Raw genomic sequence first — 26,730 nt, forward strand, 5'->3', positions numbered from 1 at the left:
TTCATTGACTCCACACCTTCGTTTCTTGAGCACACGATTAGCGTCCCCACGCGGGGACTGGATCTCACGCTGCCATTGTGTCCGCCGAGGCGCTCACTGCTCTGGTGCCGCGGCCTCTGGAGGCCCGCCCCTCTGCCTTCCAAAACATCTGAACTAATAATAAAGAGTAATGGCATGGCAACTTAATTTAAACCAGCTAATTCAAATATTTACTTTGCTTTAAGCTAATAAAATGCTAACCATCAAAGCTACTTTGTGCAATACAACGGTAGGGTGAATATTATTCTATCATCTTGGAAGCTAGGAGAATAAAAAACACTTTGAAAATAAACAATGAAGAGACACAACAGTTCTATCTTCGTACTTCATAAGGTCTCCTTCTTAGTGCCCCCGCTCTGCCTCTCTGTACTTGTGTCAGGGCACTGCACCAGCGGGTGCAGCCTCCTCTTTCGGCGGCTGGGCTGGAGGTGCTAAGCACACCGACCTCGTGGAGTTGCTAAGAAGATTGAGTGAGCTGCTGTATGAAGGAGGAGAGGCCATCGATGTGTTTGCTGTGATTATCGTTCTGGCTGTCATCTGTCGCTGCCACTCACCTTTGGACTCAGTGCACAGAGAGAAGGTTTTATTATTTTATATGTAGCATCAGGTGTTAGCCCTCAGTGTGTTTCACACGTTGCTTGAGGAAACACGCTTGTAGATAAGGGACTCAGTCCTGTAACTGGCAACCCCAGTGACTGTCCTTTTTTATCTTACTGTCAGTTCGTTACAACGGCTAGCCAGCGAAATCGACTTCGTTCTTTGGTCTGCAAAACACGTGTGACTTGCCAGCAGAGGCATGCCTCACGGGTACAGGTGTATTCCTCAGAGGTGACGACAGCTCATGCTTTAAAGTCAAATTTTATTTTATACACACTCAGATATCCAAAGAAATGTGTAGTCTGAGGGAACCCACAGAAAAGTGAGAACCAAAACCAACCCAGCTCGAAAGGTTACAGTTTCCAAGAGTCGGATGTCTAAGTGGGGATTTGCCTGCACCATCATAAACCAAACTGGACGAGGCATCATTCCCGACTCATGGCGCCTCTGCCCCGAGGGTGCCCAGGCCCATGCACCCATCTTGATCTTGATGAAAGCAGACTGCTGTCTTTCCCCCTCGGGGCAGCTCGCGGAAGCTTTCGTTTAGCAGCTGTGAATGCTTGAGCACTGAGCCACCCGCCGCCTTCGCCAGAGCACTAGGTACGAAAGACTGGGCGTTTTAGTACAAGAGTTTATTCTTGCCCCGTCCTTGCTTAGTTGCTTGTTTACAGAAGGTGATGGGCTGAAAATTACCGCCGAGCCCGGTCAAACCTGGATTTCTTTGAAGTGTGTGTATGCATCTGACTAAATAGAAAAACCAATGTATGTGATCATAAGGATTTTATTATTATTGACAAATGTTGTCATTTGTGTAATTCACCATGAAAGAAGGCACGGTATTAATTTTAGAGGTATTCCAAAGTAAGCTTATCTTATATTAGATCAGTTAAAAGTGACACATTGTTTGTTGATTTTCTCTCTCTCCAGATTTAGAGCTAAAACCTAAATCTCTTTGTTTACTTCTTCAGCCTCATTGAAGCTGCTGAGTGTGGCTCTGTGTTGTCGAATGTTTGTCGTTGTCAGTAGGCAGCTTTGTAAGCATATTCTTTTGTTCTTTGAGTAGGGAGTCCATTGCCTGTCTCCATATGATTGATTATAAAAGGTTATTACTTAACCAAGTGGATGTCTGTAATCCAGGCAGACACAGCCCCTTATATTTATCCAGACCCACTTGCCGGTCAGGAATACGGAAATAGCAGTCATAGGGACTTGTTTTTTATTGTTCATTAAGAACAGGTCTTAGCCTTTTGATCTGTAGAACATGCCTTTATTTTTGAGTTTCCAAATGAAAGGGTTTATCTGTGTTTAACATTTAATAATTACTTGTGAGAGCAATTCGTTGTGGATCATTAATTTGAGAGTGCTCTGTTTAAAAAATAAAGTGTTTAATTACCACAAAGACTTCTGGGCACAGAATTTTAAATCTAAATTATTGTTAGCAGATTGCCCCCTTGGGATTGAATTTGGCAGGAGTGCTCATGATATTGTACTCACAGCGTCTCTAAGAAGTTCGTCAGGACACTACGGAGATAATTTTATGTTTATAGTGACTAGATTAATGCTGTTTAGACACTTAGAGGGTGACATAGAAAGTTTCTTGTAGAATCCACTCTGCCCACTGAGTCATAGATTCCGAGCATATGCAGAAGGGCAGACAATGGACAGGCTTTCCCTGCGTCTGCGTGTCTCCTCTGAGGATAATCTCGTGGGATGTGTAGCCCAGGGCCGACAGCTAGGGCTCACAGATGTGTTTTATTTGGCTTCATAGCATACAGCAACTTAAAATAGCCAACAGCTTTTAACAAAATTTAATTGGCAGGTTGAGACAATTTTCTGTTCGGTTACTAATTAGGCAGTGGGGAGGAGCAGCTGCTCTTATGCCCGTCCCCTGCCTGTCCACTGCCCGTCCTCCGCACGTTCCCTGCGTGTCCCCTGCCCATCCCCTGCATGTCCCCTGCCCGTCCTCCATCCGCCCTCCGCCCGTTCCCTTCAGGTTCAGGAAGGACTGCAGCTGGCGCGGGTGGTGGTCTAGCCGAAGGTTTCATGAACCACGGTCCTCACCCTGCTTCGTTCTTTTTTACAAGGCCGCACTGATAAGTGGGTACCAATCTAGATGAGCAGGGGGGCCAAGGTCATTTTTCACCAAGGTCCTTGACCAGACACAGAGTGTCCGTTGCTTAGTTTGTTTTGTGTTCCAGGAAAGTACTTATACCTCATAATATCTTCCACCTCCCTTTATTGCAGGGACAAAAATGCTGCTGCTCATTTCGTTTTAGAGTGGCCAGAAGGCACTGTCAAAGCAGCAGCGCCGCCTTATTAAATAACATTCTCCAAACTTCAGTGTGATATAGGGCCCCTCCCCCAAGTGAAGGGATTGACATCCACAAATAGCATTTTGAGAGTCAAATTTATTTTTATTTTGAGTGAATTTTCTTTGTCTTAATGTATGTTGTTAGTCTAGTACTAAAAGTGTGAAAAGTGGTTTTATTTGTAACTTTCCTAAAATGTTTTTCTAAGTTGTATGAAAATTAAAAACATTTTTTTTTCTTTTCTCACAAAAATTCTGCCAGCGAGTTGAAAATGGTGACTTCAACTGGATTGTTCCAGGAAAATTTTTAGCATTTAGTGGACCACATCCAAAAAGCAAAATTGAAAATGGTAGGTTTTTCTTTATTTTACCATTCTCAAATTTATTTTGGTTTATCTTTTTAATATTCTTAATTTTCTCCAACAGTCATTTCCTTTGGTTATGTTCCTCATAGAGTAAATGTAAATATAAAATGAATTAAAAAATTAAAGAATGTGTTCATTATTATGCATCCAGTAGGTGGGGCCCTCATCACTTAAAACTTGGACATGTTTTCACGACCTCTTTGTGGGACATGTTTACCAAGAGAGAACCAACCGGAGAACCAAACTAACCAAGCAGCTAAACAGGTGGTTCTGCTCTGTCGGTGCTTTTCACGGTTCACGACAGCAGAGTGCCACACACTCGATTCTTTGGGGAACAATAGTGATGACAGCAGGTCACTTCTTACCACTTGCTAGTTACCAATCACAGCAGCAGCTTCGGTCCACACAACTCTGTTATTATCGAGGTCTTACATGAGACGAGATTGGAGCTTCTGTGAAGTTAGACAATTTGCCCAAAGATAACCGTAGGCAGAACTGGTCCTGCAACCCAAGAGCTAGGCTCCCAAACATTAGCCTATGGTGAAATCGTAATTCCATTATAACAACACGGAATTGTTTTTCCTGTTGGTGGTAATTATATTATTTATGCTATAAGGAGCCGTGGTAGCATCGTGGTTACATGTTCGGCTGTTAACCAGCCACCGGCGCTCTGCCGGAGGAAGATGGGGCTTTCTACTTCCTTAAAGAGTGATGGTCTCGGAACCCGCAGGGCTGGTTCTGCTCTGTCCTCCAGGGGCGCTATGCATCAACATTAACTCGCTGGCAGTGAGTTTGGGGTTTATTTGTAGTATATGTATATAGCTGTTAATGGACACATTCAAGGAAAAAAAATAAAAGCAAAACAAAACCAAAAGCCTCTAGTTATGTGAGATTTTGCATTTATATTGATTTTCTATGAATTCATTATTCATTTCATTTGCTGAGATTTCCTGAACCCATTGCTGTTGAGTGGATTCGAGTCTGACCCCCAGCAGCCCTGCAGGACAGAGTTGCCCAGAGGGCCCCAGAGTTGCAGTTTTTAGGGAAGCAGACTGCCTCAGATACTCGGCTTTGAACTGCTGACCTTTAGGTTAGCAGCCAAGTACTCACCGTGTGTCACCAGGGCTGGAGACAAGAAATGATCCACACTCAAGATTTAAGAATACATTATGAGAGAAGGATGTAAGCTTGTAAAAATATAACTGTACACACAGCAGCTCATTTTTTGGGCCCCTTTTTGCTGGTAGAAGTGTAACGCCAGTCCTCAGAGGGAACAAAATCTGAACCCCCAGTCATCTTTCACCAGCATCACTCTCATCTTCATTGTCTTGTTATTTCGTGTAAAACTTAGTGTCATTATATATTGTTATTCATTAATTTAGGATTAATACTTTACTTGAGCTTCCAGAAGCTTGCTTACTATGTCATAACGGTGGCACTTCTCATCGGGAGCTCTGTGAGAATGAGGGTTTTCTCTGTGGAGAGGAATCCAGAGGTGGAGAGTCATGCTCACCTGCGGGAGGCCTTTACCGCACAGCCAGAACGAGAGCTTCTCGTTTATGAATGTGCTCAGGAGTCTTTGTTCTCCAGACATTGATTAACCTCTGTTATGCTAGATTGTTAGGAATGATCTTTTGAATGCCCGGGAAAACAGCTTTGTGACAGTTGATCTGTCAAGATGGGATTGATTTAATTTACCTTTGGCCTTTTGCACAAAATCATCCGACTTAGCATGAAAGAATCTCTGTAGATGTGTTGGTTTAGTAGTGATTTTCTTATTGCGTGTTCATGTGACAAAACAGATGTTTTTTCCATTTGTGATTAATGTGTTATATAGAAGCTTCTTAAAGAGATGAGACAAGTAATTAAAACTTATTTGTACTGTATAATACATGCTTATTTTTTAAAAAGAAGACTGTAGATGAATTAATGAAAAGAACATAAAAATGACTTATCATGCTACCTCTACCTGCACACCACTGCCCTCACCCCCGGTGAGTTGATTTCAGCCGATAGCGACCCTATAGGACAGAGTAGAAATGCCCAAATACACACATGTACTCTTTTTACGTGAAAGGAGATCCCATGAACTGTTGGATAGCTAGCAGTTTTCATTCACTACGTTACAGACGTCTTGCCCTGGCAGAAGCATAGACCTACAGTCTCATTTTTTATGACTACTTTGTATATTATGCCACCATATGACTGTACTATCATTTAATTTAGTTTTAAGTGAGACCTAAGTTCTTTAGTTTTTCACTTAAAAATTGCTGTGGTTGGCACACAATGAAATATATTTTTGTAGCTATAGTTTCTTTTTTACGATAAAGTCTTAAAAGTAGCATTGCCAGATAAAAGGATATTTACAGCTTCTGTGATAACTCTTCATGTAAAAAATAGTTTTTAAAGCTTGGATCCCAATTTGAAATAAGGGAAATTAATGATAGCCGCCATTGATTGCTGAACCACGATCACAATACCTGCAGATCAGACCTAGGCGGTGCCCAACCCACTGGTGACGGTTCTGACCAGGGTCACACTAGATGATCTTAGATGGAACGGGAGAAAAAATGTAGAACAAACTTCAAATACTCAACAAAAGAGCAGACTAACTAGACAGTTGAGCGGGAGGACAATCTGCGATGATCTCTTTGAAAGATTCTTTAAGCCTTGAACCAAAGCTATCCCCTGAGATGGCCTTTTCACGACACAGCCCAGGGACACAAAATAAAGGGTGTTGCTCCTAGGTTCATCTATCCGAGACCAAAAGGACGACCTTGACTTTAAAGTGAAGATAAGAGGGCAGGGAAACTAGGGTACTGGAAAAGGAGCAACCGGAACACAGTGTGTCCGTCCAGTAACACTCATCTGCATATAAGAAAGAACTTTACATCAGTCATTTCATATCGAGGCATCCTGGCCCAGTCCAGCCCAAGCCCACGGGTCCGCTGTAGCTAGACCTAGCTTCAGACGTTCGTAGCTGCAGAGGACACGGAAAGGTGAAACAGGATGCAGGAAGATCACAGGTGGTGCGTGCAGACTCATTGCAGAGTGCGGACAGCTTTCCCGATCGGTGGCCCATGTGGGGCTTCCCCTTGGAGGCAGGTGCAGAGGCCCCATAAAGAGAAGGCGAGGGGCAGGAGAGAGAAGTTCTCACTGTGTCTTTGTAGTAGAACAGGCCCCACGTCCAAGGAGGCATCATCAGGCTGTGACCGATTGATAGGTTGGACTCCATCCCCACACTTTCACCCAGGTGCAAGTTAACATAAACTCTTAACTGCCAATAAATACAAGTAATGCTGCCGAATAATTGGTGTGGGAATTGTCCAATGCGAACCTAACTTGCTGTGAAAGCTTTCACTCAAAACACAATGTTTTTAAAAAAAACGGTTTGTGTGTTTATCATTCATTCTCTGCAAATATTGTGGATGCGCGCATTCAAGAAAACGTGTCTGAGAGTGCTGCTTACTTCACGTTTACTGGACCTTTCTGATGTGAGTTTCCTTTAAGACTGAGATGGATAAAATATTAATAAGTTCTCATTGAAAGAGATGAATTTCATTAGAAATTCCATTTAAAAAAACTTTAGAAAGTAACTTCATGAAGGAAATGTATGCACTGATGGAATTGCATGGAAACCTAGGAGCCCCCTCCTCACCCCCAGGCAAAGAGCCCAGTACTTCCTGAAGCACTGATCCTGCTTGGCAGTTCTCTTGGGGGTTTGTTAATAGAGAAACTGGGATTCTAAGGAATTAACAGTCGAATAACAGTTTCTAGGATGCAGTGGAAGGAAGCGCTAACATCTTGGGATGCAGGCAGAATGCGTTGTCCACGTCTTAAGGGGTGTGCTTGCATCAAGAGCGGCGAGCAAGCAGGCTGCAGGGGAAGTGGATTGTTTATGTGGCTTTTCTAGCCAAAGGCTCACCATCTCACCCAGCGGCCTTTCCCTGCGTGGCTTTGGTAAGAGGGTGGCGGAAGACACGGATTGGATTCACCCGTGAATAATTGTGGACAGGATTTCAAGGACTTCCACCTTTTTCCTAAATGGGCCCTCTGAGAAACACGATGGATGGAAGTCTCACTACCAGCAGAAGCCAGGGGCTACATCCTCTGGACCCAAGATCCCTATGCAGTGAGCTTCCTGAGTGCTGAAAACAGCTGCACCGTCAGAGGAGCAGTGTGGAACCAGGAGCTCGGATGGTCTCCCCACCCACGGAGTAAGCACGTTAGTCTTTTGTGCAGGAGGCTGGCTTGTGGAGTGGGGGCCTCTGGACACTTACGTGGGAGTTGGGCTTGGTGGAGCTGAGTGGCTTCCAGTGGAGGGTATATACCCGCTGGACAGTTTTTAGCTCTTTGGAACGTGTCCTGATACGTAGTGCAACCCTGGTATTTCTCACTGGCATTGCATCGCAACTTGTTAACGTCCTTAAAAAAACAAACCACCCTCTTTGATCATGGCCAGGGTGTGTGGGTTCTGGGTCGCCGTTGCAGTGGATGTTAGAACCCAGAGATGGAGCGGAGAATGCTGCTTAAAGCACCAGCCTTGATTCACGCTGGGCACGCGCAGGGAAGGGAAGAGCCCCGCGCGTTCTTTTGTTAGCAATACATTTTCATTTATTAAGGACAAATGTATCAAACTCTAGGCTATTAATAAGGAGCCGATATGATTGTGTTGTTATCATTTGTGTGCTTAACAGACAGCATTTTATTTCTTCGCAGTATTTTTCAGCCAGTTCTGCAGCTTTTACTCGTCTTAATGATATGCTTGGATTAGCTATTTGCTTCTGCTGTTCCTCTCTTTGCTTGCTATTACGATGGGGCTGGCCTGAAGCAAACTCTTTAGTTCTGAGATTCTGTGTATGGCTTTAATCACATCAGCTCTGGGCCTCCCGGAGTGGAGTCTGCGTGTGCTTCACTGACACCTGGGCCCCATCTAGTGGTCGATTGGCACAAGGGCAGGATGAATGCTCTTTCTGCTCCCTGGAGCCTCCCACCAAAAGCATCCTCCGGAATCATTGATAGCACCCACAGTTGGTCCTAGGGTATTGTAACTGCCTGTTGGGTGTAACTAATTTTACACGGTAAGGCTTAATGAGGAAGCCACACAACTCACAAGGCCTCGTGCCTGGCTCGTAGGAAATGTTCGGTGCTGTTTCTGATGCTACCGCCATTACTCACCTCTGGAGTCCTGTGGCCATATTTTGACAGCCCTGGCCAGGTTTCTTTTCTCAACAATATTCATCATTTTTTCTTAATAGTCTGATTATATTTATCTATAGTGTAATTTACTCCTGAGAAAAATTTATATGTGAAAAGAGATGATCAATTTGGATGGGGGGATGGCGTAGAAGTTTAACACCAAACTAACAATCTTCCCCGCCCCCCCCCCCACCCCCCTTCAGTATTGTCGAGATAGATACAGGAGTGGTAGGGACCCAGATAGCCCCCCCACCCCAATTCCACACAAGATAGGAAAGCTCCTACTTAATTCATTGCGGGGTTTTCCAAGTATTAAAGAATTGTCTCTTCTAAATGTGTATATGTAAGTTACTCTTTATTTTATTTTTCTGTAAGTTACTGTGTTACGCGGTGCATTGCATTGTGCAAATCTGCTGCGCAAGCCCTCTAAAACTATTGAAAAGCAAAGGCTGTCACTTGAGGACCAGGATGCTCCACCCAAGCCCTAATACTTCCCTTGGCCTTGACCATGTGCGCGCGTGAGAGTTAGACACTGAATAAGGAAGACTGAGGAAATTTGCATTTGAATTACAGTGGTGGCAAAGAACATTAAAAGTGCTACGGACTGCCAGAAGGACAGACATCTGTCCCGAAAGAAGTATAGCCAGAATATCCCCTAGAAGAGAAGATGGCAAGACTTTGTCTCTCATACGTTGGGTATGTTATCACTGTAATTTGAACATGTGATCAGGAGAGACCAGCCCCTGGAGGAGGACATCGTGCTTGGTTGACGGGCAGTGAAAAGAGGAAGGCCCTCACTGAGGTGGATTAGCACAGAGTCCACAACAAGGATGGGCAGTGGCTTGTTCCGTGGTTCCGCAGCACAGGTTGCTGTGACTCAGAACGGACTGGCACTTGACAGCAACAAAGCCCCTCCTTACAGAGCAGGTGCTGAAGGTTGGTGTGGACCTGGAGCAAAGGGTATCCGAGGAAGTGACCAGCTAAGCAGGAGCAGAGGCAGCAGGAACTAGAGTCAAAGACACAGCGCAGGAACTGCCTGAGTGCCCCTTTTGAAAAACCAAACTAATTTTATTGGCCTTTAATTCACGTGCAATATATTCAGTGGTTTGAATATATTAAAAGGAGTTATACAATCATCACAAACAATTTAGAACATTTTCTTCATTCTCTTACCATTATTAACAGCTCCCCATTACACTCCCCCCCAATGTCCCCTGACATAGCCCTAAGGAATTATTAACCCCATTGCTCTTCCTGTGGATTACCTATGGTGTATTTTATATAAAGAAAGTTATGTCAAAACCCAATGATAACAAAATGACACGGAAAAACCTCAATCCACAAAAAGGAAGCAGAATACAAACTAGAACAAAGTAAAAAATGTGTCCTAAGGGAAAATATATGATACATTAAAATTTATCTTCACTACAGTGTGTGTGGAGCCATGGTGGCACAGTTGTTAATTCTGATACCGTTTTCTCCTCTGATCTTGAATTTTATTATTTACAATCATTGGATCACATGTGCTGGTGTGCTTCTGATTTAGCTGACATCTCACTTAGATGGTTTCTTGTTTTAAGGCAAGCCTTTAAAAACCCAAGATGATATTCTTTCTGAGAACTGCGCACTCGTCTGTTTTCTTCACCACACTTGCTGTAGCACCCGTATCTTCAGCGATCTCTTTATGGAGCAAGTATTGACCAGGACCACATTACAAGAACTTAGTCTTAGGTTAGGGCTTACAATTAAATGTGAATTCAAAATCCATTTGTGTATCTAAAGTTTATGTATATTCTTAGTCTACTTTAGAGCTACCATAATCATATTGTTAAGAAATAATTTAAGCTCCGTGTGACATTTGGTAATTTTAATAATTGTGTCATTGTTCTAGCTAATAGTATACATTTCAAAGTACTGCTGAGAAAAGGAAAATATACACAGAAAAGAAAGCTTTTAAGACTAAATACAAGAGATGTCCACTCGTACAGGTTAAAAGCTTTCGTAACAACACCGCATAAGAAAGGGTGAGAGCTTGACAGGGCAAGCATTTCAACCACACTCTCTCACGCAGGCAAAACTGTACCTCAGGACAGAGATGCGCTGGTTGACTTGTACCGCCATTGCTGTTGCCGCTCACTGGCACCGAGCACCTCGAATAAATTTTTACGTGAATGAATTTTGACGTGACCTTGGAATTCAGTGAATCAAAGAACCCTGAGTGGTTTAGACCAGGGGTGTCAAACCGGCGGCCCACGGGCCGCATGCAGCCCCCGAGGTAATTTTTTGTGACCCGTGATGCTCTGAAATAAAATGAAAATAGAAAAAAATTGTTAGGAAGTAAATAGCTCTTAGGGGAGATGGAGGCAGTACTGTACACACAATTCCCTCATTTCATTTTATTTGAGACCATTGTGGGCCACGAAAAATTACCCCGTGGGGCCGCCAGTTTGACACCCCTGGTTTAGACTAAAAACAAAACCTCAAACCATTGAATCGATTTCCATAGGGCGTCTAAGGCTGGAACCTTTATGGAAGCTGACTGCTGCCACATCATTTCTCACGGGTTGGCTGGGCCTTCTGAGTGGCCCGTTTGGAGGGATTCAAAGCTCTTCATTAGTAGCTGAGACCTTAACCATGTACCCCACCCAGCAACTCCGTTCATAGCCATCTGAGCTGAGTAAGCATGAGCCTCCTCTGTGGGAAGGCTGTACTGTACCAGAAAACCGACCTTCTGGTGAAAAGGCTTGCATTATGATGGAGATTGATTTGTCAGGGGGAGAACAATGCTCAGGCAGGAACAGAAAGTACAGGCTCATCCCAGGCTTTCTGCGCCCATTCAAATGCATCAAGAATGCCTTTGTTGGGGAATGGAAACAACCCAAATAGCCAACCGAAGTGAAGTGCCCCGAATGAATGGATCAGCTGTGATGCAGACACCCAGTGGCCTCTGACTGAGCCACACAGGGTGCTGAAGTCCTGGTGCAGGCTACCCACATCCTGGGTGGACCTTGGAGCCTTCACGCTGAGTGAATGTCAGTCCCCAAGAACAAATACTGTACGGGGCCACTTACAGGAAATCTCTACAATAGGCGAGTGGAGGGAGGGAAGCGTGAGACTCATTGCTTCTGTTGAAGGTGATGGAAACTTTGGAAATGGTTCATGAGACAGTTCCCCAACACGAGCACAGTTATGCTAGCAAGGTGTACCTGTGAACCATGTTCCACTCAGATCTAACACCACGGACCCTACAGGGCAGGCCAGACTGCCCCCGTGGGGTCTGAAACCACTCCGTACGGGAGGCAGTAGCTCCCCTTTCTCGCTGGAGCTGCTGGGGGCTTCCAGTTGGTGACCTCGAGGTTCGCAACCTAATGCTAGTCTAGAAGGAGGCTCCCAGGCTTGAGTCTTGACATTTAGCGAGCAATGGACAGCTGCTGTTGCAGTGCTCTGTGCAGATGGACACAAGCTGTCTTGTTAAGGGTGTTTCTGTGGGGTTTGTAAGGTGAAGTACGCGTCTTTTGCTTACTGCTTGCCTGTTATCCCCCCTTAGGTTACCCTCTTCACGCCCCCGAAGCCTACTTTCCTTATTTCAAGAAGCACAATGTGACTGCAGTCGTGAGACTGAATAAAAAGATTTACGAGGCGAAGCGTTTCACAGACGCTGGCTTCGAGCACTATGACCTCTTCTTCATAGACGGCAGCACCCCGAGCGAGAACATCGTGCGGCGGTTCCTGAACATCTGCGAGAACACGGAAGGCGCCATCGCCGTTCACTGCAAAGGTGCGTGCCGGGCCGCTGTGGTGGGCGCCTTAGTGAGTCAGAGCAGACCAAACCACAGCATGGAAACAACCGTTTTGCGAACCCTTTCCGGGAAGAAGGGATTGCTGGAATGTGGTCTGGGCTTGCTGGACCCTTGCCACGTGCGGGAAAATGACAGCAACCCAGACCTTCAAACCAAGCTTGGACTCACAGCGACCCTTCGGGACAGGGCAGAACCGCCCCTGTGGGCTTCTGAGACCAACTCTTTACAGGAGTAGAAAGCCCCATCTTCTGTTATGGGAACAGGAACACCTGTCAGTAGGTTAAACTGTCAAGAGCGAAAGATGGTTGGTTCCTCTTTCTCCCTGTCTCTGAGCCCCCCATCTCTTCCTTGTCTGGTATGGAAGTCAGTTGCTGTGGAGCTGCCTCCGGCTCGCGCGTGGTGACTGTGTGTCCTGGACGGGAACTGTCCTCTGGAAGGGCCGAGTTTTCAGAAGCAGGCGGGGCTCAAAGGCCCCATCCCACCTTGCTGTTAGCAGCCAAGCACATCGACCATTTGTAGCCCAGCGTCTCTGTCTGAGGTTAACGCACATCGACCATTTGTAGCCCAGCGTCTCTGTCTGAGGTTAACGCTCCCGTTTCCTCTAGCTATGGGGAGCTCCATCTCACCCCTGAACCTCCACCCTTAGTCCTTTTGCAGCTGAAATGAGCGCCCGCCTGCTGGCACCAGAGTAGCACATGGGTAATTAGATGGCTTCCTGTGGCACCTCTAACTGGAAGTCTTGATTGTGTAAATGAATCTCTGCTGGTTGGAAACTTTGAGGATGGGGCTGTTCAGATTAGAGGCGGTAGAAATGGCCAGATTTAGCAAATGGAAACACAAGGCACCCATCCAAATTGCATCTCAGGCAAACAATGAGTAGGTGCATTCCAAGTATGTGTATGCATTCTATATTTTATCTCGTCGCCATGTGCTAGATTGGCTAGAAAATTTGAACTTAGTTAAACTTTGAGGAGACTTAATTGCCATTTCCAGTTGTCCAACATGGAGAAAGTATTTGCTGAGTTGTTTGGATTCCCCTGATGAGAAATCACTTTGGGGGTGGAGCCTCCAGCTCCTCGCATGCAGCTTTTCCTACTGCCACTGGGTGGTGCCGTTGTCATAGCTTTGTTTCTGGGAACCAACTTCTGCGCGCTTTCTATGTTAATTGTCTTGTAGGTGTTGTGGAGAGAAACCCCTCCCACCCCCCTGCACCCCGTGTGCCTAGTGCTTCTGGAACTGACTTATCCAGGAGGCAAGCATGGCTTTCGTTCTGACAGAAATGAAAACGCATTCTGTACGCCCTTGTTTCTATGTTTAAGATGTGAGGAGGAGGAGGTACTTTGCTGAACCCGTGAGCTGCTCAGGGAGCTTCATTTTGCCCGAGACCTGGAAGGATGGAGATGAACAGGGCTCAGCTGGATTTCCGTGGGGGTTCTTCAGGCAGACCTTACCCGGGTGCTCCTGACGAGCGCCTCCTTTCCCTTTCCCGTTTCCAGCAGGACCAGACCCTTATTTTGTGGGATTTAGCTATCTCTGAGCCAGGGGCTCTGTTAGGAGGTACCTGTCACTTGCCCACTCAGGGAAGGTGCTGCGTCTTCAACATCTAAAGAGGTCATGGGAGAAGGTGGGGTGTCCAGTCCCAGGTGTGGTTCGTCGACACACTCAGCCATTTTTCCAGTCTTTCCAGCCATTTTTGTCAAAGATTGCCGGCGGTGGGGCTGACTTCCATGATTTCAGGTAGCAGTGGGGTTTAATAACTCAAACGAAAGTGGCAGCTACCCATGTTTCCTAAGAGGACATTCTTATGCTCTTTGTCCATGTTTGGTTTTGTGCAATCAAAGAGAGTATTTTTACTGGGATTAGTTTACCTTATTGATTAGTCAGTTTTATGATGACTAAATCACCCAAGTTATCTGCGTGCCATGTCTCAGCAGATTCAAGGGAGAAGAGATGCAACACTTACCATATACATTCGAGGATAAGCCGACCCAAAGATCTGCCGAGGCACCTAATGTTACCGCAAAAACAGCATTAGAAATGTGCTGAAAAACTCAGCTTACACTCGAGTATATACGGTATATTAAAACTCAGCATCTTTCCATCTTACATTAACACTGGGCACCCATCGGTATTCACCGGCTGGGGAGCATGGCTAGAAAAAGGACCCTCTCTGGTCTTCGGGAATCTCAATACTGGGCTCCCGTTCTCCACCTGTGGATGTTGGCGTTTTCACACACAGCTACTTTCATTGCAGGGGTTTGACTGCTGTATTCAGCATTACGATCTTTATCACTGAGGTCAGTTCCCCTTCAGGAACCTCACCTTTGTGGGTTGTGACATCTTTGTGAGAGTGTTACTTCGTTTGCTTACTGCATCTACTCTCCCTCCTGCCCCCCCCCCCAGGATTCCTGAGGATTACATTTTTGATTTAATTACAGCTGTATTGCTTTTACCAGCATAGTTATCTACCAGAGGGCTATTAATTATTTTGTCATCTGCCCTAATTAAGTCATCTTAATTTTCTGGTAATTGAAGCAACAACCAGAGCACTTCCATTGAATGGAAAGGACGGAGGGAGAATCTTATCCTTTGTCAGGTGAACTTTGGGAACTACTGGAAAGAGGATGAATAATTAATTAACTAATGCCGCCACGGAGTAGAAAGTAATTCACTGGGAATCTGTGGAAGTGCATGACTGAACAACTGCTTCTCAGCTTGAGGTTGGCAGAAGAGAGGGCTAGGGATTCTTGAACATTTCTGGCACAAATAATACTGATTAAAAACTCGGGAGCATTGTGATGTTTCAGTCTGTGATTACTGATGTTCTATAGGGATTTCAGCAAACGCCCGCAACTCGAAAGCGGCCGTCGATAGGCTCGATATAAATAGAGTGCTCTTCAACGTCTTAACCGTGCTGTGCCAGGGAGCCCTTTAATTACGGATGCTTTAAATTTTTAAAAAAGTTTTTATAGAAACTTAGGGAAATGTTCCTGTTCTGTTCAACTGTGGTAAGAACTAACTATTGAGTGCTAAGTAGACTCTTTTTATAGACCTAAATTACAGACTCTGTAAAGAGGTTAATTTCTGTTAAAAAGGGGGAGTGTTCTAGTGTCAGAAATTTAGGATTTTTCTGCACCCTCTTTTTGGTAGTGAGTGGGTGTCACCGAGCGCAGCGGGCCCTGGCTCGAGGAGGGCAGCGATGGGACTTGGTGTTTTCTTTCATCAGAGCCTCTTCTCCACAGCCAGCGCCCCAGTTTGGGGAATGGAAGCAGGAGCGACTCCGGAAACCCAGTTGGGCCCTGATGCCTGCGGTCGGCCCTCTCTCCGGGTTCCATCTGTCCGGTTACCTGTTGTCAGATATCTGGGGGGAGAAACAGAAAAATTACTCTTAATGCTTAGTAATAAAGGAAGAGGCCCACCAAGATCATAACTAAACATCATTCTTTTCCAAAGAATGTCGAAACAAATACCACCCCCACTACCCCCCAAAAAACTCCCCCAAACAAACCCAAGTGTAGACATGTTCCTTATTGTTTCTGAGGCTGTCGATCTTTTGCGGGGGTGGGGTGGGGGGGCTTGGGCTCACCTTTGTCCTGCGGAGCAGCTGTAGGTCAGTGGCCCCACCCCTAACACACAGCCCCACCAGGCCCGATACACATGCACACGGGCCACCTGCACAGCAGGCTTCGGTTTGGCTTATGCTTAGTTCTCAAAAGAAAAGGCTCCTGGCAAGGAAATGCCAGCACCTGGACAGGTAGCACACCACGTGCATCCTCAGCCCCAGGGCAGATGGCCCTGTACTCCCCAGGAAGCAACGTTTTGAGGGGTGTGGGAGCGTGGCGAGGGGGTGGAAATGGTTGTAGTTCCTTTAGCATGTGAAGCACAGATGTACTTACGGCACAGAAACACATATGCACTGTTTGTGGCCTTACATTCTCATGAGGGGTGGCGGGGGTGGATCATTAGAAGAAGAAGAAAAAGGCGGAAGACGCTCCCAGGGGAGAAAAGACATTTTCAGCCATTGATTTAGAGCAAAGCCTCCCCGCTCGCATTGTAACGTCTCTGAAGACTTAGCTGCACCTTCAAATTGGTAACATGTCGTCGTTGTATTAGCAGCACTTCTTCGTGGAACTTAGATGATGATCTGTATTGCAACCGATGAAGTCTTGGCTGCACTGGGGAGACACGAGAAGGTTCTCTTTATTATTTGATGAGGGGGAACTGACAGACGGATCCCCACCGAGGCGGGAGCTTCTTAAACATACAGAACAGTGAAGCCAGGGCCTTTTCCCTTGCCCTGTTCAAACCCGGTGAGATTGACAGCCAGCTCTCTCTTCCCCGTGATGCAGTCAGCCGGATGCACTTCTCGTTCTGCCCTTCCCCGCGCCCCGGCCGCCCTCCGCGCTGCCTTCTAGTTCGTCTCTGAGATTCCCGGCTCCATCTCTTCGTTTCAACTGGCGCGCTGCTGCCAGACCTACCTGCTCTGCCCATGGCCTTTTCTGACTTCATGCACACAGCAGCCTCAGTTTGGACCTGTCAGCGATTGTTACCTGGCAGTAGTTGTCTGTTTCTTAGCTGCTGATCACACCATGTTGATCATTTTTTAAATTAATTGGTTTTATTCATCAAACCTCACCTACAGATTGGTAACCCACGTAGAGTCTCCCACTCAACCGGAGGCCTCTTCAGTCTCACCCCTCTGTACTCATCACTCTTACCCTTCAGTGAGTGTGTTCCCCGGACCAGTCAGGTGGTCACTTCTCCGACCGTCTCCCCAAATGGTCGGTGACCTTCCTGCACCGTGCCATGCTGACTCCCTGCACACTTTGACAGAAGCTACCTGCCTGCCCCTGTGCCCGCCCCACCATGGGTGCTCATCCGACTGTTGCGACCCCATCTGTCCTCTAGGGTTGCTATGAGTTGGCATCAACTCGATGGCAAGGAGTTTGGTATCTTGGCATCCCTGGCTCCATGGCTGCACACAGGAACTGCTAACGGTCGGCCGGTTCCTGTCAGCCTGGGCTGCAGCCAAGGGTGCGGATGAGGCACGTGGAGACACCTGGCAGGGGATGTTTTGCAAATGTATTGCTTAACAGTGTTCGTGGATGACAGGCATTCCCAAAGACTCTAAAGCAGTGGTTCTCAACCTGTGGGTTGCGACCCCTTTGGGGGGTGTGTGTGTCAAATGACCCTTTCTTAGGGGTCACCGAATTCATAACAGTGGCAAAATTACAGTGATGAAGTAGCAATGAAAATAATTTTATGGTTGGGGGGGTCACCACAACATGAGGGTCTTAAAGGGCCCACTGCTCTAAGGAATTGGCTTGAGAGTTTCTCAAGATTGTCCCAGTTTCTAGACTTCCTTATAAAGCATAATATCTAAAAGTAATTTGATAACACGATCTGTTAAATTATTTGCATTAGAAGTATCTTTTAACACCACATCATGTAAAAAGCATCACTTTATTGCCTGGGTTAAAAAAATCTTGCGATTATACTTAAAACTAGTGCAGTCTCTGAGCAGGGTGGGCATTCAGTGTATTTATAGCTGCGTTTGCTGTGCCTTATATTTCTCCCGTTGTCCTCTTGCAGCTGGTCTCGGGAGGACAGGGACATTGATCGCCTGCTATGTAATGAAGCACTACCGGTTTACACATGCTGAAATCATCGCCTGGATCAGAATATGCCGGCCAGGCTCCATTATAGGGCCCCAGCAGCACTTCCTGGAAGAGTAAGTACCCTTTGTCCATTAGCACGTCATGTGCCTTTTCCCGGTCCTTTGGTGTGGACCGTGGCAAGCCTGTCAGAAGCCGGAGCCCATAGTGCGGTATTGTTGATTCGACAGCTAATGCGCTCTAACTTGGTGCCTTTTATATTTCTCAGATCAGGCGAGAGCGCAAAGAAAAGCACAGAGCCATCTCTGCCTACCCTTTTTCTGTCATTTTCTACGTCTGATCTGGCGACAGTGCAATTTTCTCATGTCACCCCGCTTGGCACTTTGCATTCTTTGGCTTGCGTGTCTAAAAGCTGGGGCGAAAACACCCAGTGACTTCTGTGAGAGTGCTGCTTCCTGACAACCAACTGAACTGCTCCTATAGGTGCGACTTGCGGACATGTCGCAAAAGGCGCCCGAGGAGGAAAAGGGGGCAACTGGGTTTTAATTCTGCCCCTGCTACTAACTAGCTTTTTGACCATGGTTAAGGTGCAAATAATAAATTCACCCATTCATTTGTTCACTTGCTCATTTGTGAACTGTGTGTCAGACGCCACCATTTCCTGCGGCCTGTTAGGTGGAGAGATTTAGGCTGTACGGCCTTTCCAGTCTACAAGGTATCCCCTTAAAAATGCTAGCAACGATCACCACTCTATTCATTCCCCAAACAGTTTATTGTAAATTAAATGAACTGCTCTAGATACAAGTCTGGATTTTATGAACGAGGCCTACTTTGAAACATACATTGAAGCTTCTTTTTTTCCGCGCTTGGAGGGGTCTGTATTTTGAACTGTGTTCTTTTATATAGAATTTTCCTTTCTAGTTGAAACCATTGTAGCCCGAATGGACACAGCATGGCCATGAGTGACTCGGAAGGACCGGTGCATCTGAGCATCAGAAGCGGCTCAGGGCAGTGGGACTTGCTGAGGAGTGACTTACCGGAGTTGCTGCTTACGAAGGGAGTAAGAAGTCGTTCTGGGAAATGTGCGGCTTTCTTACCTTGTAGACACGTGAGGGAGAAGCAGGTTCCTGGGGTTTGGGCCTGTGAGGCACAAATACAATGATGCGTTTTTTCCTTTTCAGGCCTTAGTCAGTGTCCCCTCTGCCTTGCGTTCTCTGTGACAGTAGTGTGGAACTTGGTTCCTGGTGACCGTGTGTTCTGTCAGCTCCCAGCTCACCTCTTTGGTCCCGGTCTGTTCTTCGATTCTAGTAAACGTACTTACTGCAGACTAGCATCAAAAGGATGGCTTAGGGCTCGCAGGGGTAAAAAATAAAAAGATTCTGAAAACGGAATCTTTAAGCCAGTCTCTTACTGTCATTGTTTTGAAGAATGTTCATTCAGGATCTATTGAGCACTCACCCAGGCTCCGGGAACTGTGCTTGATGCGGCTTGCAGGGGTGAGCAGGGTCGTGTAGCTGAGAGTACTGCGGCTCTGGCTCCCCTGTTCTGGGGCAGCAGGCAGCACAAGCCTCCTCCTGTCTCCTCCGGCTCCTGGCTTGCTCCTGTGCCTCTCTTCGGTGCCGTGTCTCATGACAGTACAGAGGAAATTGAGGTGAGAGGGAAATGGCATTCTACTGGGGGTGAGGTGGGGGGTGTTCTTTTTATTGCAGATTCAGTCATATTTCAGTCAAGTTTCCCAAGTGTTTGGGACTCGGAGGTGCAGGAACAGCCTGTGTAATGAAAGCTCTAAGGGAGGTCACGGTTAATGCTGGGGCTAGAACCTTCCTGAAAGCAAGTTCTTTGCCACGTAGGCCCTGCTGCACCATTTTATAGTTAGCGTATTTCATGTCCTGCTCGCGTGGAAAATGCCTGTGCTGCTCGTTGACTTCCCCAGGTTTCATCTGTATGCTCCTGCGGCCCCGCCTGCTTTGCTCTATGCCTCTGGGTGGGATGTGAAGTTCAAGTTTGTTTTCTTGACGGTGCACACCTTTGTTTCCTTCTCTTCCTCTCTTCCCTCTCACGCCTGCGTCATCCTGGAGCTGACGGCAGGCATTGCTGAGTGCACTGGAAACACCCAGTTAGTGGACATTTACGAGGTAATGCTTGGAGCCCTGGTGGCTTTGTGGTTACACATCGAGCTACGACTTTCAAGGTCAGCAGTTTGAAACCACCAGCTGTTCCTTGTGGAAAACTTTGGGCTATTTACACCCATCAAGTTAACAGTCTCTGAAACACAAGGGGGGCAGTTCTACCCTGTCCTCCAGGATTTCTGTGAGTCTGCATTGACGAAGTGGCAGTAAGTTTGGATTTGGGTTTGCGGTGCTACACATGAGGTAGGTCCTGGGGCTGTGTCAGCGATCAGGACAGACGGGGGCTTTCACTCCCAGCGTGTCCTCTTACCACATTAGTCATTCTGTAAGCGGAGCAAATAATCAGAGAAGCTAGGCTCTTTGGTTAAGAATATGGCATCCGGAGTGGAGGAAGGCTCATTAACAACTTCCCATATGCAGATGGCTCAACCTTGCTTGCTGAAAGTGAGGAGGACTGAGGCACTTGTTGATGAAGATCAAGTACTTCAGCCTCAAGTATGGATTACAACTCAGTGTAAAGAAGACCCAAATCCTCACACGTGGACCAGAAGGTAGCAACATGATAAATGGAGAAAAGATTGAAGTTGCCAAGGATTTTGTCTTGCTTGGTTCCACGATCAATGGTCATGGAAGCAGCAATCAAGAGGTCAAAAGATGCATTGCATTAGGTAAATCTGCTGCCCAAGACTTCTGTAGAGTATTGAAAAGCAAGGATGTTACTTTGAGAACTAAGGTGTGCCTGACCTAAGCCATGCTATTTTCAGTTACCTCATAATGCATTTAAAAGGTAGACCTTGTAGGAGAACTGATGCATTTGAATGGCAGTGCTGGCGAAGAATATTGAAAGGACCACGGACTGCGGACGGAACAAACAAATCTGACTTGGAAGAAGTGCGTCCAGAATGTTCCTTAGAGGCAAGGACGATGAGACTTCGCCTCCAGTTACTTTCAACAGGTTGTCAGGAGAGACCAGTCCCTGGCAAAGCGCAACGTGCTTGGGAAAGCAGAGGAGAAGAACAAGGAGGAAGGCCCTCAGGAGGGCGGTGGACACGCGGTGGCAACGATGGGTTCAAGTGTAAGAACGGCTGAGAGGATGGTGCATGGGATCGCTGTGGGGCACTGACGACAACAACACGGTCGGCCTGCCTTCCTCCATATTCTCGACTGCCTTCCTGCTTCGAGAAGTGCGTGCCTTCAGAGACTGGTGACAGGGTCTCTTCATTCCTCAGCATCTGCTGTGGGCTTGCCTTCCCCTCTGTTCCTGAAGGCGATTCTCTGTGGAGCCTGCTCTTCATGGCTTGTTGGTTCCTTTCTTCCAAACATCGTGCCCTTTTCTTCCTGCCCTCTGTGGGCTCTGAAGATAAATCTGCTGCCATTTAAATTGCACCCCCCGCCCTACCCCAGGTAAGGGGTCATGTCTCTCCCCCTGCCTTCAAAATGTTTTCATCGTCTTGGCATACATTTCTTTGAATTTCACCTTGTGAGAGCTTTGCCCAGCTTCGTGATTCTTAAAGGCCACGTCTCGCCAGATCCGTGCAGTTTTCAGCCATCATTTAAGTCTTGGCCTCATCTTTCAGTCTTCCCCCTCTCCTCTCTTTCCAACCCTCGATGGTTCGAATGCTAGAAATGTGTTATCGTCTCTCAGGTTCCCGAGGCTCACTTCCTCATCATGGTTGCAGTTGATCTGTGTATTATTCAGGCTGGGCCGTTCCTATCGGGCTGCCTTCCGGCTTACAGACGCCTTTCCTTTGCCCGTTCCATCCTTGAATTTCTGTCCGGCTCTTTGTTAAATCTTCTGTTTCTCTCCTGAGACTCTTTTATTTTTTGTTGCACATACGTTTGTTGGAACATTTTTAATCGTGGTGGCTCTAAAATTCTTGTCAGATCATTGCAATACCTCTGTCATCTTGGCGCTTGATTACCTTTTTTCGATTTAGTTTGAGATCATATGGTTCTTGATAAGAGAGGTTTTTTAAAAATAAATCGAAACGTCTATAATGCATAAATTGCTTGATCTTACAGAAACTTGTTTGTAGTTAAGTGATGGTTTCCTTTGTTTGTCTTTCTGTCCTGAGAGACCTCTGTCAAGGGAACGGGAGGTGCTGAGTCATGCTTCCAAGTTGACAATTTAAATCCACCCAGCGGTGCTTTGAAAAATAGGCATGGTGGTGCCTTTCTAAAAGGTCAAGGTCATAACCTTGAAAAGCTTGCAAATCTGAGGGCACCACGAGGAGGCGGCATTGACCCCTGGTTACCAGCAGCAGCAACAGGCTGCCTCCGTTCTTCTCTGTGAACTAGGGAGACCAGGCTGTGCTGTTGTTTTTCTCTTTGTGCCCTGTCACATTTCTAGATAGCTAGATGGCCCCCTTCTGTCGCTTCCTGTGAAGAATGTCAGCCTGGCAAACTCATTTGTTACATACATGTCTACCCCAATTGGCTGTGATTCAGGATGTGGGGGCGGGGGATTATCTGGTGCACCCAAAGCAAACACGTCTATTTCTGTAAGTGGGTCCCAGGAGGAGTCAGTTAGATAAGATGGCTGTGGGAGGACAGGAGCAGAGGTTGGAGTGATGTTCTTTGAAGATATACTGAGAGATCCAAGACCACGGAATGTGGCAGCCACTGGAAGCTGAACCAGGCAAGGGCAGAAAGCAGAGCCTTCACACGGAACTAGCCCTGTTGACACATTGGCCTTTAGAAACTCAGTGGAAGTGATTTCTGACACTGTAAGAAAGCATATTTTTGCTGTTTTAAGTCACTCAGGTTGCAGTAATTTGTTACAGCAGCCACAGGAAGCTAATACATCTGCTTTTTATAACTAGTAAATATATATAGTAAGATCCACAGATGCTAACAATGAACATGGGTATTCTGACTCCTCTTATTGGTCGTATTTCTGATTTGGAATCTTGGAAGAAGTGGTGTAATGTGAGCCAGGATTTATTTAAGGCAGATCAGGCTTCCGTGAGGCTTACAGCGAATCAGGTGGCAGAAGATTGGCACCACAGAAGCGAACAAGATGCCAACTCTCCTCGGTCTCACGGTGTGGGGCTCATCAGAAGTGGGATGGGCGCATGACAGAGGGTCGCCAGGAGTATTTCACAGAAGTAAGTATCCGGCTCTGAAGACGACGATTGACTCGCTATGAGAGATGAGGGGGTGAAGTCAATGGTGACGCCAAAGCGTGGATAAGTAAGATGTTCATTAAGACAGAAATAGAAGGGCAAAAAAAAAAAAAGGAAAAGTTTTGTGCTAGGTTTTCATTTGTCAAAAATGCCTGAACAAATGAGAGGGAATGTGTTCTTTGGAGAGTGCGAAGGCCAATCAGCGCATTTGATACGCTCATTCCAAAGTGACGACTCGGAAGCTGGGTTGTCACGCCCTGCTAGTCTTTGAGGACCTCAGCAGGTGCAGGTGTTGGCTTTGTGTGCCTTATGGACGCAGTCTCCGTGTTGCTGGCAGTGAGGGAGACGTCTGCGACCATCTGTGGGTTGTGGATAAATTCATAGACTGATAGAACTAGACCTTTTCTTTGTGGTTGCCCGAAATTTTATATTTAAATTTTTCTAGGATATAAATTAAGTCTGTACAAAACAAGGACTGCATGTTTTTTTCCTACTTGATGTAAGTTAGACCTTCTACCAAACATCTTAGCAATTCTAAAAAACTAGGCATGGACATATCTTTTATTTTTGAGCCAAGTCTGGGCTTTGCCTTCTCTGAGAACAGGATATGGAAGTATCAGGGTGGGGCAGGGCTGCTGTGGTGACTGGGTTAATTTGATGTATGCACTACAGGGCACGCTGCGGCCTTCTGGCTTATGATTCATTATGACTTCCGTTTCTTAGGAAGGGATCCTTGAGGGACTGGTGTCAGGTCCCACGAGGACTTGCAACTCACAGAGATCTTTTCCTTATGGGGACATGTTTGTGTGTTTCATAATTTAAACGGTTATTTTTATTTTCAAGTGTCTTCCTGGAAAAGAATACACAAAGCCTACGCTAGCCCCTGCAGGCAGTGCTGCGCTTCCAATGAGAACATCCGTCCTCCATGTGATCACCTTTCCAGGAGCAGCGGCTTTGTGGCTGAACTCTTTCTCAGCCTTGCATCTATAAATTATGAATGCCCCCATTCTGTTTATTAGCATAAATAAGTCTAGCAACTTCAAGATGTTCATTGTCATTAACAGTTAAACCAAAACAACCCACAAAAAACAAAACAAAACAAAACAAGACAAAATCTCCCACTGCCATGCACTAGGGAGATGAAATTCACAAGTAAAGTGACACACTGATTGCCCCTCAGTAGATAGCAGTGACCACACAGGCCTTGACAATGTTGCAGAGAAGCCGGAAGCTCCATCCATCGCTGGTGGGAAGTGTAAGGGCACAGTCATGTGGAAAACAGTTGGGCAGTTCCCATGTCACCCTGCTATCCCAGTTCTAGGCACGAATATATACTTAGAAGTAAAAGCAGGACACAGAGACCTGCATGCCAGTATTCACGGCAGTACTTTCCATGGTAGCCAAACTGTGAAAACAGTGGAAATGCCCCCACCCGGTGAATGGGTAAATGGATGAACACTATTCCATTAACAAAAAGCTTCCACTGTAGGTGTGCACCCAAGAGAATATTCCCAGCCATAAAGCGAGATGGAGGCTTGGTGAATGCCACAACACGGTGAACCTTGAAAATATGCTAAGTGAAATAAGTCAGCTGCAAGAGGACAAGCACTATATGGCCTCCCGATTTGAAATAAGCAGACATATTGACCCCCCCCCCCAAATTGAAAGGAGGGACAAAGGGGGGCGTCTTGCTTAGGGAGCATTGAAGTTATGGTAATGGGGGTGGGGTGGGGTGGGGTGGAAATGGAGCCTGAGAATGGTTACACAACAGGGAGGAAATCGTCGCGGCCCCAGAATCATACATGCGGCAGTGGTTGAAGTTTTATGCTTTCACCACAACAATCCCATTGGAATTGCTTGTTTGCTTCATGTCTTGTGTTCTGAATAAAGGCCTATGAATTAGGATTAGACAGGAAGAAACATTACCATAAGCAGTAACGTGTGAGGTGAGATTAGCTACGAAGTTCTTGGCAGGATCCAGTGATCTCAAAAAACCCCCCAAAAACCAAAACCACCCAAACCCCACAAAACCCCCAACCTCATGGCCTTCAAGTTGATTCCAGTTACTAGTGACCTTGAAGGACAGGTTAGAACTGCCCGTGCGCTGTCTAGACTACAGCTCTTTACAGAGTTGAAAGCCTCCGCTTTGTCCCTGCCAGCAGCATTTGGGTTTGAACTGCGGCTAGCAGACGAACACGCCACCCACTGCGCTTCGCCCTGCCATGGAGCTCCTGCGCAGGACATTAGCAAGTGGAATCTTTAGAGAACTCTCCAATGAACTTTTCCCCTCTAGCTTCACTTTTTTATATATTTCAAAATCAAGAGCCTCCACTTACACCTTTATAAATTCTCTCTGTACGTACCTTTCTACCAAATGTTCCATCGGAACTCTCTGCACACGCTTGTCTTCCCCTCTCGCTGCATCTCCCTGGTTTGTCTGCCGTTGAGATCATGCCAGACCATCTCATAGCTTCAGCTTTGTTAAGCCAGGAACTGCTGTGCTGGCAGATGCTCACTGGGGGCGAGGGCGGGGCCGGGTGGAGTCAGGTACAGGGAAGACTGGTATTCAAGGCACAGCTAGAGCTGGTCTTGACCAAGGTAGAAGGTAGACTGGGTTCCGGTACAAACTCACCCGATAGTGACTTTAATGGACAGTGTGATCAGGATTCGATTGTGCCAGAAAAATATGCTTCCGGGAAGCAAAGAGTGGTAGAGGTGAAGGTAGGCTGATAGTGAATAAGGATTCAATTGAACTTGAGAAAAAAATGAAGGAGAACTGATCGGCCCTAAGCAGAAGAAGCCGCTCAATGGTTTCCATGGAGTTAGGAATTCATTACTGAAACAACAATTTAACCGACTCTGGAGACGCCCTGGTGGCGTAGTGGGTTACGTGTTGGGCTGCTAACCACAAGACCTGCAACTCGAGACCACCCGCTGCTCCTTGGGAGAAGCTAAGGTTTTCTACTCCTGTAAAGATTCAGAAACTCAGGGGCAGGTCTACCCTGTCCTCAACACTCACTGAGTCACAATGGACTCCATGGCCGTGAGCAAACTGACACGAGTCTTTCCAAAGGAATTTTTCAAACATTTGGGGGAAAAAATCATGACTGCTCAGTATCAATTAACTATGACTTGACACCTAATAGAGCCAAATTAGTAGTTACCTTCTTTTGTTCCAGGCCTGGCTAACCCTAGTCCATCAGCCTTTCCCAACAAGGGCCTATTAATATTAAAACCAAATCATTTCCTGCCGCTTCACAGCATGTGTCTTATGGGCACAGGGTCTTGTAGACCGGGCTCTGTCCCTGGGGGCTTTACTTTCAGAGAGTGGCTTAATGTCCCAGGGTTTGCTTTTTAAATGCAGAATACTAAAACTATACATTTTACTTCTTTTGTTTGAGCCGGGGCTTTTAAGGAGTAGACACCACAATAAAAGCCAGAGTGATTTCCATTGTTAATAAAAAGGTGTTTGCGGGAAGGGCTGCTTTGTCTTAAGGAGTACTCTCCTTTTGCATTGCTTAGCAACACACAAATCCCACTGCTGACACCTTTT

At 46.4% G+C, this 26,730-nt stretch overlaps 1 protein-coding gene across 3 annotated transcripts in view; it reads left to right on the top strand.

Moving 5' to 3' along the window:
* CDC14A (cell division cycle 14A) overlaps window positions 1-26,730 on the top strand; it is a 174,705-nt gene that overhangs the window by 107,245 nt on the left and 40,730 nt on the right. For all 3 annotated transcript variants that reach the window (XM_075558821.1, XM_075558819.1, XM_075558820.1), the window contains exons 8-10: window positions 3,207-3,294; window positions 12,056-12,286; window positions 17,901-18,039. In XM_075558821.1, coding sequence (XP_075414936.1) covers window positions 3,207-3,294; window positions 12,056-12,286; window positions 17,901-18,039 — 458 coding nt within the window. The remainder of the gene's footprint in view (window positions 1-3,206; window positions 3,295-12,055; window positions 12,287-17,900; window positions 18,040-26,730) is intronic.

Source organism: Tenrec ecaudatus, chromosome 1 (genome assembly GCF_050624435.1).
Source record: "Tenrec ecaudatus isolate mTenEca1 chromosome 1, mTenEca1.hap1, whole genome shotgun sequence".
Classification (NCBI taxonomy): domain Eukaryota; kingdom Metazoa; phylum Chordata; class Mammalia; order Afrosoricida; family Tenrecidae; genus Tenrec; species Tenrec ecaudatus.